The 14,683-nt window shown below is 48.1% G+C and overlaps 1 protein-coding gene across 1 annotated transcript in view; it reads left to right on the forward strand.

Moving 5' to 3' along the window:
* The window catches only part of TMED10 (transmembrane p24 trafficking protein 10), a 47,460-nt gene that overhangs the window by 27,755 nt on the left and 5,022 nt on the right, over positions 1 to 14,683 (forward strand). The window contains exon 3 of the mRNA XM_004610217.2: positions 5,732 to 5,805. Coding sequence (XP_004610274.1) covers positions 5,732 to 5,805 — 74 coding nt within the window. The remainder of the gene's footprint in view (positions 1 to 5,731; positions 5,806 to 14,683) is intronic.

Consider the following 14,683-nt stretch of genomic DNA (forward strand, 5'->3'; position numbering starts at 1 on the left):
ATTTTGCCACAGGTTTTCAGCAGCCCTGATTCAAACCTCTCATCTTTCATTGGCATTTAAAATAAGACATACAACTCCTCATTTCCTTAAGTGGCATCTTAGTGCTGTGTACGTGAGATGGCATCCTCTAAAAACAGTTAAGCGCCATCCCCCCTTCCCTTGCTTCTGTTGGCTGTTTGTGGGGTTCCTGGGGTGGTGTGTCACATAGGTGAGACATTTGCTCCACTGCAGAGCCATACACCCCTGGCCTTTGGGATATCTTTTTAAGAAGAGGAAAACATATTTCAAGATTTTTTTCCTTTGTGGGTCATACCTGGCAATGCTCAGGGGCTCCTTTTGGCTCTGCACTCAGGAATTACTCCTGGTGGTGCTCAGGGGACCATATGGGATGCTGGGAATTGAACCCAGGTTGGCTGCATGCAAGGAAAACCCCCTTTTCCCTTTTTCTTTTTTTTATAACATAGGAGTACTGATATTTATTCAGTCATTGATTAAGCTGATTGAATTGGGCATGAGCTCCACATTAATTTTTTTAATTAATATTTTTATTGAATCACCATGTGGAAAAGTACAAAGCTTTCAGGCTTAAGTCTCAGTTTTACAATGCTCAAACAACCATCCCTTCACCAGTGCACATATTTCACCACCCAAAAAAACCCCAGTATGCCTCCCACCTCCAACCCCCCCCCCGACCCCCGCCTGTGTAGCTGATGAATTTCACTTTACTTTCTCTTTACTTTTGTTACATTCAGTATTTTAACAAAAAACTCACTATTATTGTTTGGAGTTTCCCCCCTAAAATCTGACTTGAATAGATATGAGGTCGCGCGGCCACTATCTTTTTGATTTCTGTATTTTAGTAACTAAGTCCTGAGAAATTTCTGGCAGAAATTGGATCATTGCAAACTTGTACCTCTCATTAGTGTTCCATAATCATAAGTTGGTGGTCACCACGCCCTCCTCCCCCCCCCCTGCCCCCGGCAAGGGAAAGGCGAGAGAGAAAAACCTTTCCCCTCCTGGGCAGACATGGGGCTGCAGCTTAGTTCTCAGTCTAGAGACATTTCTGCAAGGAGCTGCCAGTACCAAAAGTAGTTTAGTTGGCCCCTGGAATCATGCTCGTAAGCTGCGGAGAGGCCGCACACGTGCAGCACCAGGGTCACATCTCGACCCACATTACTTTTTTTTTTTTAAATTCTATTCTGAATGTTAATTTTATTATTTTATTATTATTTCCCCTCTTTTTTCCCCCCTTTTTGGGTTACACCTGGCAATGCACAGGGGTTACTCCTGGCTCTGCACTCAGGAATTACTACTGGCAGTGTTCAGGGGACCATATGGGATGCTGGGAATTGAACCCGGGTCGGCTGCATGCAAGGCAAATGCCCTACCCGCTGTGCTATTGCTCCAGCCCCTTTCCCCCTTTTTTTTGATTTACCGTGAGATATAGTTACAAAGCTTTCATGTTTGAGCTTCAGTCATACAATCATCAAACACCCATCCCTTCACCAGTGCACACTTTCCACCATCAAAATTCCCAGTATTCCCTGCCACCACCCTCGTTCCAACCCTTCACCTGCCTGAGGGGCAGTTTCCCCCATACTTTCTACTTTGGTTACATTCGATATTTCAACACCAGTCTCACCGCCACTCAAACCTGCTGAAAAGGCAATGCTAGACGATTTGTATTGCTTGTTATGAATAGAATATAATGTTCAGGAAATTGTGTTGTCCTCTTCCGGTAGCTTTAGTTTATAACTTCTGGTTTTTGGCTATTGATCAGATTACATGGCTCTAGGGGCAGTTTGTGAGTGTGACTGCCAAGCTTCTGGAAGACTGGGGACCTGGGGGGAGGAGACCCAGTCCTGATCCAAGCAGGCTTGGAGATCTCAGTCACAGGTTCCCGCATACCTGGGTTTTCTTGGCAGTCCATTCTCTGGTGAGGTTCATCCCGTCTTGGGTGAAGCTCGTCCGCTCTTGGGTGAGGCTCGTCCGAGCATGTGGAGAGTGGCCTTGGGCATGGCAGCGGTTGGGTTCTGGAGGTTTTTGGCTGCCGGGTTCTGCTTTGGGCAGGGAGGGAAATTCAACTCGCCCCCTCCGAGGTGCCCCAGTGAAGACAGCCTGGCGCGAGGTCAGGGCATTCTGCAACGCTCTCTGCTGGGAGTTTTAGTTTATTAGTCCCTGGGTCTTGGCTGTTGATGAGATTACATGGCACTGGGGACAGTTTGTGGGTGTGACTGCCAAACTACTGGAAAACTGGGGACCTTGGGGGAGGAGGCCCAGTCCCGATCCAAGTAGGCCTGGAGCTCTCAGTCACAGGTTCCCGCCTACCTCCGCACTACAAGCCCTAACTGCGTCTTTTGATCTCTTTCAAGATTTATGGGTCTGAAATAAGGCCAATATATGAGCTGAGCCGGAGGTGGTTTGTGGGTGTGTATCTCACATGCCTAACATTTGGACATTTAATTTCTTGGTAAAGTTGGCCCTAAGTTCTTGGGGTCTGGCCAAAGGCACAGCAGCAATTCTGGGGTATTTAGAAGTCAGAAGGCACCCTCAGGCAGCTGATACACTCGCCCTGCAGGTACAGGTTGACCTGCTGGAGGCACCATACCCCCCCCCCCCACTCAAGATTTTTTTTTTTTTTTGGTTTTTGGTTTTTGGGTCACACCCAGTGATGCTTAGGGGTTACTCCTGGCTCTGCACTCAGGAATTACTCCTGGCGGTGCTTGGGGGACCATATGGGATGCCTGGGATCGAACCCGGGTCGGCCACGTGCAAGGCAAACGCCCTACCCGCTGTGTTATTGCTCTGGCCCCAAGATTTTTTTTTTTTAACAGAAAAGTTAAGAGACTTTACAAAAATGTTCATGTGTTTTAACCTGTGCACAGTTAAACTGTTTTAAATAGACTACAAACAGCTGAATCCAAATGTTTATTTTTGTTCATTTTCCATTTTAGCTAATTAGGTCTGCAGGACTAATGCTGGGTTTTTGGTGGATTTTTTTGTCTTGTTTTGTTTGGGGACCACTCATGGCAATACTCGGGTTACTATAGACTTGTACTTAGCGGCTATTCCTGACAGTTCCTGAGGAACTGTATGTGGTGCTGAGAATCGAACCCGGGCTTCCTGTGTGCATGGCATGTGTTTGAGCCTTCTGAGCCATCTCTGAGACCCGAGCTAGTAAGTTTCAAAGGTTGCTGTTTCCAACTCTGCATACCATTAGCAAAACACCTAATAATATCTTAGGAAATTAGATCGAATAATTTATTGTTTAAAAAACATACCTTGGGGCTGGAGTGATAGCACAGTGGGGAGGGCGTTTGCCTTGCACGCGGCTGACCCGGGTTCGATTCCCAGAATCCCATATGGTCACTTGAGCACGGCCAGGGGTAATTCCTGTATGCAGAGCCAGGAGTGACCCCTGAGCATCTCTGGGTGTGACCCAAAAAGCAAAAACAAAACAAAACAAAAAAAAACCTCATTCTTCACCTGGCCCCACCCTTGAAGTATAAGCAATTCTTTCTGTGACCGTGACAAAAAGAAAACCCAATTTATGCCACCTGACATTGATCCACTCTTTGACTGTCCTGTCACGTTCTGATCCGGTGGTCATGGTGGGAGGCAGTACTTCCACAAGGGGTCAGCAGGATTGAAGTCTGAGAAGAAGAGCATCTCGAAGGCCCGAGAGATAGCCCTGAGCTGTCTGCAGCTCCACGTGTTCTCCAGGACATCACTGGGTACAGCCAGAGAGGCTCCCAAGCACGGCTGGCGTGGCCCAGGTAATCCCATGGCACCACCGCTCTGCGTCCTCGGTTCCTTGATTCGAACCTGGAGGCCCCCCGTGGTCCAGGAAGACTCTTCTGCCCTCAGCATCGATCCTACAGACCCTCCACGGTGGCCTTGGGTCAGCGGCCAGCTCCTTCTCTGAGGTTTCTGCTTACACTCTTCTTCAGGATGTTTGCTTCTTGGTTTGCTGGTTGGAGCGTGAAGTGCAGGTGGGGCAGGAGCAGCGGAATTGGCAGTGCACTGCTCCCCAGGGCGGATCCAGGCAGAGATCGCAGGACTGGGGGAAGGAAAAGAAAGGAAGGCCTGCCCCATAGTGGCCTCTCGTCCCAAACCATCTGTGGGAGCGTTCTCCTAACATTGCCGCTTTCTTCTTTTTGTACTGTTTCGTTTTGTAGTGCTTAGGATGCGAACATTGCCTTGTTGACCCTGCTATCCCAAATGTCAACTTGGATTTCTCTTTCTAAGAAGCATCCTTGAGAGTTGTTCTGTCATTGTTCGGCTTTTCCCTCAGGCTGTTCTTTTTAAAGGCTCTGTAGAAGTAGCCAGTCCATAGCATTTTATTTATCTGAGTGCTCTCCTGTTGAATAAATGTTTGAGTTAAAGTGGAATATCAGATAAATCCTGTGTCCTGAGACTGGCAAGATCGTACAGCAGGAAGGGCTCTCTTTTGCCTTGCACGTGACTGATGAGGTTTGACCCTTGGCACTGCATACGGGTCCTGAGCACTGCCGGGTGTAATTCCTGAGTGCAGAACCAGGAGTAATCCCTGAGCATCACCAGGTGTGGCCTAACAAACAAAACCGTCTACTCTCCAGAGGTTTTGTTTTGTTTTATGTATGTCATGGGTGGCTACACCTGGCTATGGGCTTACTCCCAGCTCTGTGCTCAGGGATCACTCCTAGCGGTGTTGGGATCAGACCAAGGGCAGCTGTATACAAGGCAAGGGCCAGTTCCCCTGTACCGTCTCTCCAGCCCTCAGTGCCCAGGTTTGATTTCAGTAAATCCAGCTTTGCAAGGTTCCTGGTAGCCTAATTGACTATGATCTTCCGCTCAGTATCTGGCGGGGCAACCTTTTCAGGTGTGCCTTTTCAGCTCAAGCTGGTAAACTGAAGACACGGTCTCCCAAATGGGGAGTGCGCCTGACCTCACTTCGCAGTGCTGTGCCTGACCGTACTCAGAGGTCACATCCTTTGCTGCTCAGGGACCCAGATGCTGAGCCAGGGACTGAACTGGGATCATTGCGTGCCAGGGAGGCACCTTTGTCCCTGTGGTCCCCCTCCCTGGCCTGCCTACTAAAGTTGTTTGGGCGGCCACACCCAGCAACACTCAGGATTACTCCTGGGTCTGTGCTCAGAAATCACTCCAGGCAGTGCTCAGGGGGTAATGTGGGGTGCCGGGGGTGGGACCCAGGTGAGACACGTGCATGGCAAGCACCTTGCTTACGCCTGTCTCTCCGGTCCCTCGCCACTCGATTTTATACTCCCTCAGCTTCTGAGTTTTCTGCTTTTGGAGGGAGAGCGAGCTCCCCGTGGTGCTGGGGAACAGTCCAGGCCTCCCTCGTGAGGGCGTGTACTCCAGCCCCCTGACGCTCGCCCCCGCCTGGCTTGGTGGTTTTCTTTCTCGGCCCAGTGCGCCTGCGTGTTAGCTCTCCTCTGTTCCTCGGCAGTGCCAGCTGCAGTGTCCTGTGTCCTGCCTGCTCCGAGATGTTTGCCAGCAGCAAGTTCTTGTTGCTTTCCGGCACCCCACACAGATAGGCCCTTTGTCTGGAATACTTGTGATTTTACCAGAGCCAGGAATTTTCTGCAGCTGAGTAGAGGGAGGAGTCGTGGCTGTTTCCCTCTATTGAGAGGGTAGGGGTTGGGAGAGGGAGGGCGGGTGAGTGATTTCCCGGAATTTGAAATATTCCACACAATGAATCCTTTGATTTTTTTTTTTTCACCCCCGTCAGGAACAAGGCGGATACCTGACCAACTCGTGATCCTCGACATGAAGCATGGGGTGGAGGCAAAAAATTACGAAGAGGTACGTCCTGTGTAACAGCCAGAGGAGGCAGTGGCCTGCTGTGCTGTGTCTGCCCCGTTCAGCCAGAAGTCTGTGCTCTCCTCAGCAGTCGTGTGGCGACCAGCTAAAACCCTATTGATAGACGAAAGTTGTGTTAACAGCCTTGAACAGGAAAGTACAACTGAAGGACTGAACCAACTGTTCCAGAAAAATGTTGGTATTATGATACAAATATACCATTGGCGCTCATTAGAAACTATTTATGTGTGTGTGTGTATATGTGTGTGCACATGTATATATATATATATATATATATATATATATATAGAGAGAGAGAGAGAGAGAGAGAGAGAGAGAGAGAGAGAGAGAGAGAGAAGCTGTATATGTATCTAGGAAGAACCCCAAAATGTATACGTAGTTCATATTTTTTATAGTTTCCTTTATTTTTGGCAAGACCCATCTTTTACTTTGTAAGAACCTTCCCTTCGTTGCTGTTGTAATGGACAGGGTCGCTCAGATGCTTGGGGAATTGCCCTTGGTGCTTACATACATGCTCATCAGAGGTGACTCTTAATTGGTTGGTTTTGGCCTATACCCAGCGATGCTCAGGGCTTCCTCCTGGCTCGCTCCCAGGAATTAATCCTGATGATGCCCAGAGGACCATATGGGTTGCTGGGGATTGAACCTGGGTCAGCCACGTGCAGGGCAAACACCCTACCTGCTGTGCTCTGGCTCCAGCCCAGAGGTGACACCCTCTAGTTCTGATGTTGTGCACCTGCCTGCATGTTCTGCCATCAAACTGCATCCCTGGTTTCAGACATTTAAGAAATAGATGAAGATGGAGGGGAGACTGCAGGAAACAAAGGATAACGGCAGTAGAAATATTCTCTGATAGGGAACGTGAGAGAATAAAAACATACTTGGGGTTGGGTTTGGTCTTGATTTTTGTTTAACATTTGGGTATCAGTGGGGTGAAAGGTACATGTAGGAGAAGGGAAAGGAGGATGTTGAGCCTTTTGCGTCTTCGTTATGAGAGATTCTGGGGGCAACATACAATGGAAGAAGATCCTGAAGAGCGCCTTTGAGATGCCACATGAGCGTCTTTAACAGAAGGTTGATCTTTACAGAAAGATACGAGTGCTCTCATGCAGCTGGGGTCTCGTGCAGCCGTTCCTGAAGGTGTGAAGAAGTCAAGACAAGAGTAAAGACACTAAATGGGGAAAGTTGTTTTATTTTTTGTTTTGTGTTTTGTTTTGGGCTGCCTGGTGTGCTCAGGGCTTACTCCTGGCTCTGCATTCAGGGATCACTCCTGATGGGCTCAGGGGGGACCCATTTGGGGTATTGGGAATCAAACTCAGGTCACAGGCGCATGCAAGGCAAGCGCCCCCTGACTATCTCTCTGCCCCAATGAAAGTTGTTTCAGAGACTTAAGAGAAGTTTTTTTAATAACCTACTTCTCCCTCTGGGAGAAACTAGCAAGCTACTGAGAGTTTCCTGCCCACATGGGAGAGCCTCGAAAGCTTTCCATGGTGTATCCGTATGCCAAAGCCAGTAACAAGTTGGGTCTCATTCCCCTGACCCTGAAAGAGCCTCCAATGTGGCATCATTGGGAAGGCCGAGTAGACAGAGGCTTCTAAAATCTTAGGGATAGGACGAATGAAGAGGTTACTGAGACCGCTCGAGAAATCAACGATCGACAGTATTTTGTGATTTGTGATTCGTGAAGAGAAGTTTCTAGGGATGATGGCCCCGAAAGTGTGCCATGTTTTAGGGCTTTCGCAGGAGCAGAGTGGCCAGGGGCCAGAACTGCCAGCTGCACGCTGAGAGCAGAAGGCCCCCCTTGCAGCACTAGGGCGCCCCTCCTTCTGGTGTCAGTGCTCCAGGGACCTCAGTGACACTGAGTTAGTACTTTTTTGTTTGTTTGTTTTGCTTTTTGGGTCACACCCGGCGATGCACAGGGATTATTACTGGCTCTTGCACTTAGAAATTACTCCTGGAGATGCTCTGGGGACCATGTAGGATGCTAGGAATCAACTCGGGTTGACCGCGTGTAAGGCAAACGCCCTACCCGCTGTGCTATCGCTCCAGCCCCGAGTTAGTACTTTAAAGCCAGGAATAGGGCGCAGTCATGAGAGGGCAGTTTCCAGTACTTGGAATTGCTCATCTCTCCCCAGGCTAGTGTAATGAGAAGAAATAACAGGAAGAGAGGGAATTTAAGCATGAAATGAGAAAATCTTTTCAAAGTTTTAAAATTCAGAAGACAGTTAAATAGCAGAATGCATGGCAGAGGACTGTTGGGGAGTTTTAAGTGTTGAACTCCAGGTGTTGTTGTCTTTATTTCCAACGGTCGAAAGTAAAATTAATTTTCAGTTTTTAAATTACCACTACTGTTCTTCATCTTTTAACAATAACATAGGCAAACATTTGTTGAATTCCGAGTATGAAATTTTACCTATTGTCTTCTCCCTAACAAGATGGCTGTGGTATTAGGTATTTCTTCATAGGGCACTGATTAGACGTTGAAACACCTGTTCTATTAGAGACAGTATCATTGCGTATTAGCATGTAAAGTGATGTGGACATACTTCTATTGACGTAGACAGTGGTAGAGTCCCGCAGGCCTCCTGGAACTCCCATCACCCTTGGACTTTCTCCTTCCTGACCTTTTGCTCAACCAAGAGGGGAATCCCTGGCAGAGAGGAAACCGCAGCGCTTCCCTGGCCTGCTTCCTGCTCTGGAGAGCAGCACGTCAGGCCTTTCTCGTCACTCGGAGTCTAAGTTCTGGTAACCCAGAAACTCCTCCCGCTATTTTATAAAACACCCAATCCTCCCAACCCCCAAAATCTGAATTGAGACGAGAGCCGTGGCCGTGGCGACGAGACGAGAGCAGCTCTTTCTGTCTCCCTTCATTCCTGCTCAGAAGGAGCAGTTGGTGGTCTCTGGGTGAGCGCCGTGACCAGAGCGTGGGTAGTGGACACCGGTTCCCGGGCTGGCCCGGAGAGCAACTGAGCATAAGCCTGGGGTAGAGGCACTTGCCCTCTGGCTCTTGGTAGCGCCTTCTGGGGTCGTCATGTAGGCTCAGGAAGGTGCACGTTCCTTTCATTTTCTAATCTAACAGAGTACACCGTCATAGTTCTGGATTTTTTAGTTCTGAAATTGTAGGTGGTCCCGTACAATTCAGTAGTCGTGGTATGCCTTTTTTTGGTTTGGGGGCCAGACCCAGTGGCACTGAGGGGCCACTTCAGGTGATGCTCCAATAACCACACAGTGCTGGGGACCAGCTCTGGGCCTCCCGCCTACAGACCTGCATCAGCCCCTTGAGTTCTCTCTCTCTCGCCTTCCAGTGTCCTGATGCATGGGCCGAGTGCCACATCACCTACTGCCTCCTTATGGGGGATTTAATGAGCTGCTGTGTGTGGCACTGTCACGTGAACACAGTCCAAGTGCAAGAGTATTTGGAAGGCTGAATCATTGCCATGCAGTCAAAAAGCAGAACTTTTTCAGAGAGAAAGTTTATGTCCTCTGAAATCAAGCTCTTTGGATTCCCTGTGTTACATTTTAAGGACTCTGGCCATTGTTCTTTACTCATCAGAGTGGCGTATTTGTAGAATCAATATGAGGATTGAGCCAATTCTTTTTTTAGTTTGTGGTCTGTGAACTAGAGCAGCTATTTGTAGGGGACCTACTGTCTAATCATGCAGGCGTGGGAACGAAGGCAGCTGTTGCCCACAGCCATCTGACATCCTTTAACCCTTGGGCTCTCTGTGTCCCATTGTGCTGTGAATGTCAGTATTTTCCCCTGTTTTGCCCAGGGGTTCTTTCAGTCTGTTTGCTGTCTGCTTGCCGCCCCCCAAAACACAGTTACCCTGGGTGGAGCAACCGCTGGACACTTTGCAGAACTTCTTTCTTTGAATGCCTTCAGGAGGAACAGCTGTGGTTCTCCGTTCGGATCCCTTTCTTGACATAGATGCAGTAATGATGCCTTATGCAGTCGCTCTCACTCCTTTCTGCTGTCCCCCATAGACTGCCCAGTGATTCTGACAGAGTGGGCCGACTCTTGTTGCGTTCGAATCAGCTCTCAGATGGGCAGTATGGTCTGAGTTCAGTCCAGCTGACATGAGCTTCTGTGCCGAGGCTTCCCTCAGACAGACACACGTTTGCAAGTAGACTTGTCTTTGGGATGGAAAACAGTTCTTGATCTTGTATCAGGCTTCTAGAATTCGCAGGGACTAGTTAGTGGGCACTGTGGCAGAAACAAGATAATCTACCGAATTTAGCTTTCCACGGGAAGATTCTGCCTTGCTCCTCAGTGCTGCAACAAACAAAAGAAGTTCAGTGGTCCTCTTGAACGGCGGTTTTCCACCCCAAAGACAAGTCCACTACTTGTCCACGTGGGTATGTGATGAAAAACAGTTTTCCAGAGTCGGCGTCTTTCCTTGGAATAACTGAACTTTGTAGATTCACATCATCAGGGGATGTGAGGGTGATCTGACCACCAGGGCCAATTGGGCCGATCATGCTGGCTGGTGTGGTGACCCCCGTCTCCCTCACCGATCCGTGTGCGCCCCTCCTGAAGCTGTGCTCTCCGTAAGAGCACGGCTTCCCCAAATAAGGGACAGTTGGGGGCATGTGAGGGGCTGTGGGCCCTTGCTGGAGCCTCCAAACAAGCTCTCAGCTCAGTAGTGAAAGGTTCGGACGTGGTGTCGTCCAGACGCGCTCACGTGCATGCAGACAGCACACGCGCACACAACTTCGTGACTTCCCATCTCGAGAGTGTCTGCCATTGCCGGTGAAAGCGACAGCTATTGTGGTTCTTGGTACAGATTAGAGAAAGCCACGGGCCTCCTGGAAGCCAGTGCCAGTGAAGGTGGATGTGGAGTGCTCTCTGCAGGGAGCCAGCAGCCCTTACCGGCTCTCCTGAGAGAGCTGGCTTCTTTGGAGATGGTGTAGATCAGCCCTGAGTGTTCGGCAGACATGCACGGCTGTACAGAGTAGTCATCGTTTTCATTTCCTTGCATTCAAGGCCCAGGTAAGAGACAGGGAATTGACAGACATTGGTGATAAGGGTTCTGCCACCCAAAGTAATCAGTGACTTTGTGGAATCTTTCATCCTTTGATATAAAATGAGGCGCATATTGTAGCTTCAATAGTCTTTGATGGCAAAAGGCAGACTACCAAGGGAATGGTGCCCCCTAGTGGAGATCCTGTGGTCACTTCAGACAGGTGGCTGTGTGTTCCACGTCAGATGGTCAGATGGGGTGTGTATGTGTGTGTGTGTTGGTGTGTCTGTTTTCTGCAGGAATCTAACCCAGGGTCTCACACATGCACAGCTACTGCTGCATTGCTGAGCTCCGTTCCTGACCCTCCATTTTGCTTTTATCAAGCAGTTGATTAAACACATATCCTCCACTCAGCCATGGAGGAGCCAAGTTGAATAGAACAGCGGCCTGCCTTTGTCAATCCCTCTATAGTTTCACGTGTTTTGAGACTCTCTGAGCATAAAGTCATATACATATGAGGGCAGACAGCTGTTCACGGGATCTTGACTGGTTTTCTTCTAAGCTCTTTGTACTGACTGTGATAGAAAGTCTAAATGATACTCATTGGCTACTTATAGTCCTAGACAAGTGAAGAAGAGAATCTTCCTAAGAATGCTTATTTGTGGCGGCTAGAGCCATAGCACAGTGGGTAGGACGGTTGCCTTGCATGCGACCAACCCGGGTTCGAATCCCAGCATCCCATATGAGCCCCTGAGCCCTCCCAGGAGTAATTCCTGAGTGCAGAGCCAGGAGTAACCCCTGTGTATTGCCGGGTGTGACCCTAAAAAAGCAAAAAGAAAAAAAACAAAACAAAGAAAGTGTAGACAGGGCTCAACAAGAATCTCATTGAGGAAATAAAAATGGCTCTGGGGGCTTGGAATGTAGCTTGGGACTGGAGCACACGAGTGCTCCCCATGTAGAGGTCTTGCTGGGGCTCTTTAGCGTATAGTCTGGGATACAGAGCAGCAGCGGAGAAGGAGGGTGTGAGTCTAGAAGCACTGATACATTAGAGAAGATCTTAGTACCCTAACAAGTCACAGGACAGTGGCTCCAAGGGAGTCCCATTTATAAATATGCTTTAATCCCGTTTTCTATGTGCACATGCAATGGCATGTTTGTCTTCTAACAAGACTTTAAAAGATTAGCACCATGTATATGGGCATGGTTGTCTCTGGTATGTTTTGGTTCATTTTTGTGGGTTTGGGACCACCTGGCAGCGCTCCGGGTTCAGAGGGCCTGCCTTGTAAACACACGGCGCAAGTTCACATCCCTGGGATGCGGCATTTGCTGAGTGCGTCAGGCCGCTCTGCTCCGTGTGCTTCCCGGACCACGAGCACGCCTGCCGCACCACAGCCAAGTGTTTTCAAACCCCAAGAAGGTGTGACCAGGACGATGTGTGAGCCTCATGGCCAGGAAGGCTGGCGCGGGCGACCATGTGTCTGAGCACTGTGGCGGCCCCTCACAATCACCACAGCCATAATGAGGGCCCCGAGTAGGAGAGCAGGCCCCCGTGAACACGTGTGCAGGCTGCGCGACCTGATGGACGAGCACCTCAGCCGGGCGTGTGTGGGGCCCGCCCACCCCCGACCAGCGGGCAGAGGGGATTGAAACTGTCTCTGTGTCTACGCAATCTAAGATCTGCAATTTGACCATCCTCAGAACCAGATTTTTTTTTTTTTTTGGTTTTTGGGTCATACCTGGCGATGCACAGGGGTTACTCCTGGCTCTTCACTCAGGAATTACCCCTGGCGGTGCTCAGGGGACCATATGGGATGCTGGGATTAGAACCCGGGTCGGCCGCGTGCAAGGCAAACGCCCTACCTGCTGTGCTATCGCTCCAGCCCCAGAACCAGATTTTTTAGTGTTGTTGTTTACCTCCCCACTAGGACCTGGGGGCCACCCCCAGTAGCACTCCGTCCAGTGATGCTCGCCTGAAGAGTCAGTTATTAGGCCTCAAGATGTGGTACTACTTGGGTCCAGGAGTGCTGGGAGCCGCTAGTGTTACTGTAGCAATGCTTGGGGATAACCAGGCAGTGCTCAGGGTACAGTATGTTGCCAGGGATCAAACTAAAGGCCTCGAGCATGCAAGGCCTGGGACCCAGCCTTCTGGACTATTTCTGCAGCTCCTACAAAATTAATTTCAGTTCCATCATTCTTCTATGGGTTTAGGCCTTTAGGCGATTGTCATTTAATTAAAAAGGAGAAGGAGGGATAGAATAGCCTTCAGGAATCTTTTAAAATACTATTTCCGACTGGCAGAGGCACAGCGAGTTTCACTTCTCGTTCTTTTGTGAGTTTCTATTTAGGAAGCCTTAAATAATTTCTCTCTGGAGAAGGATGTCATTGCCTTTATAATTTCTCATTCAGAAAGCTTTGGAGGAGGAAGCACAGAGCAGAGGGAAAATGTTAAACAGACCAATCTTTTTCCTGAATTTCTTTGCTTTGTGGTTCTGTATGAATCAATAACTGCTGCATGGTCTAGGTTAGTGGTCGGATCCTAGCATTTGGACATTCTTTTAGTAAGAATTGCTTAAATTGTACCCATTTTTCTTTTTTCTTTTCTGCAGCCATCAGTCAAGTCATAACTCTTGCCAGCATTTTACAAAAGTAAGAAAATGTGTAATTGTTTTTCAAAGAAAATGTAGGCAGATCATTGTAAATCTATCTCACACATTTTTGCGTGCTTTTAAAATAAACTCAACTTTTATATCCCTGGCTTAGGAGCAGTTTGGGGGTTATTTTTCTTATTGTAGGGAGTTTTGTGCCTCAAGGTCACACCCCAAGGAAATCTCAGTGGTATTTGGGTGATCGTGCAGGGCTAGCAAGCAACTTAGCCTCAGAACTCTCTCCAGCCCTGTCAGTGAGGAATGAATTGATAGAGCATAAGAACACCCATGAGCTCTGGTCACCTCCTGTTACCTGTTGTTAACTTCTAACAGGAAGCAAAGAGAGGAGCTCCATAGAGAATTAGAGTCAATAGAAAATTAGGCAGAAGTAGAAAAAATATTGAAGAATTCTTTGGAAATTTTAAAGAAATTTGTATATGAGAGTTTTAAGATCTGGAAAATTCTGGTGGTATATCCCTGTTTTGAAGCACATCATCTGAATTTGATAAGAAAAAAAAAGTGAGGTGTTTGCTCTTTTCATATATATATATATATATATACATATATATATATCACTGTATATATACAGTGTATATATATCACAGTGGTCATCCCGTTGCTCATCGATTTGCTCGAGTGGGCACCAGTAACATCCCCACTGTGAGACTTGTTACTGTTTTTGGCATATCGAATACGCCAATACCCTTGAAAGTTTTACAGTTCTTTTAGACTAAGAAAAGAAGATAATTAATGTATTTTTTTGGTGCCCTTCCTTCCTTTGAAGAGATTCTTTGAAGATTTTATTTTATTCTAAGGGGATTTGAATCCTTAAATTCTTTGAAGATTTCTTTTGATTACTGGCTGTCATTTTAAAAACAAAGAGGGATGCAAGTTTGTTTTGTTTTTTTAACAGACCTAGGACTTCGCTGGACCTAGGATTTATCTGCTCTCTGGAGTAATGATGTGCCCTTAGGCTGTGTGGGACTTAACTAAGTCCCTTAACTTAGCTAAGAAAGCCAAAAGTCCCCAGTTCTATAGTTTAACTTTGTGGGGTGGGGTTGGGCCACCCCTGGCAGTGCTTGGAGAACCCTGAGGTGCCAGGGATTGAACCAGGGTCAGCCCTAGGCAAGCCAACCCCCAAACCCCTGCTCTCACTCCCCCTCTCTCTTTCTGGCCCTGTAGTTTGACATTTAAAAATAAATTTTGGCAAAAGCAATAATTCAGGACTTTATTTGAAGGACTAACTTATCACTA

This window comes from Sorex araneus, chromosome 3, assembly GCF_027595985.1.
Source record: "Sorex araneus isolate mSorAra2 chromosome 3, mSorAra2.pri, whole genome shotgun sequence".
In the NCBI taxonomy this organism is placed as follows: Eukaryota; Metazoa; Chordata; class Mammalia; order Eulipotyphla; family Soricidae; genus Sorex; species Sorex araneus.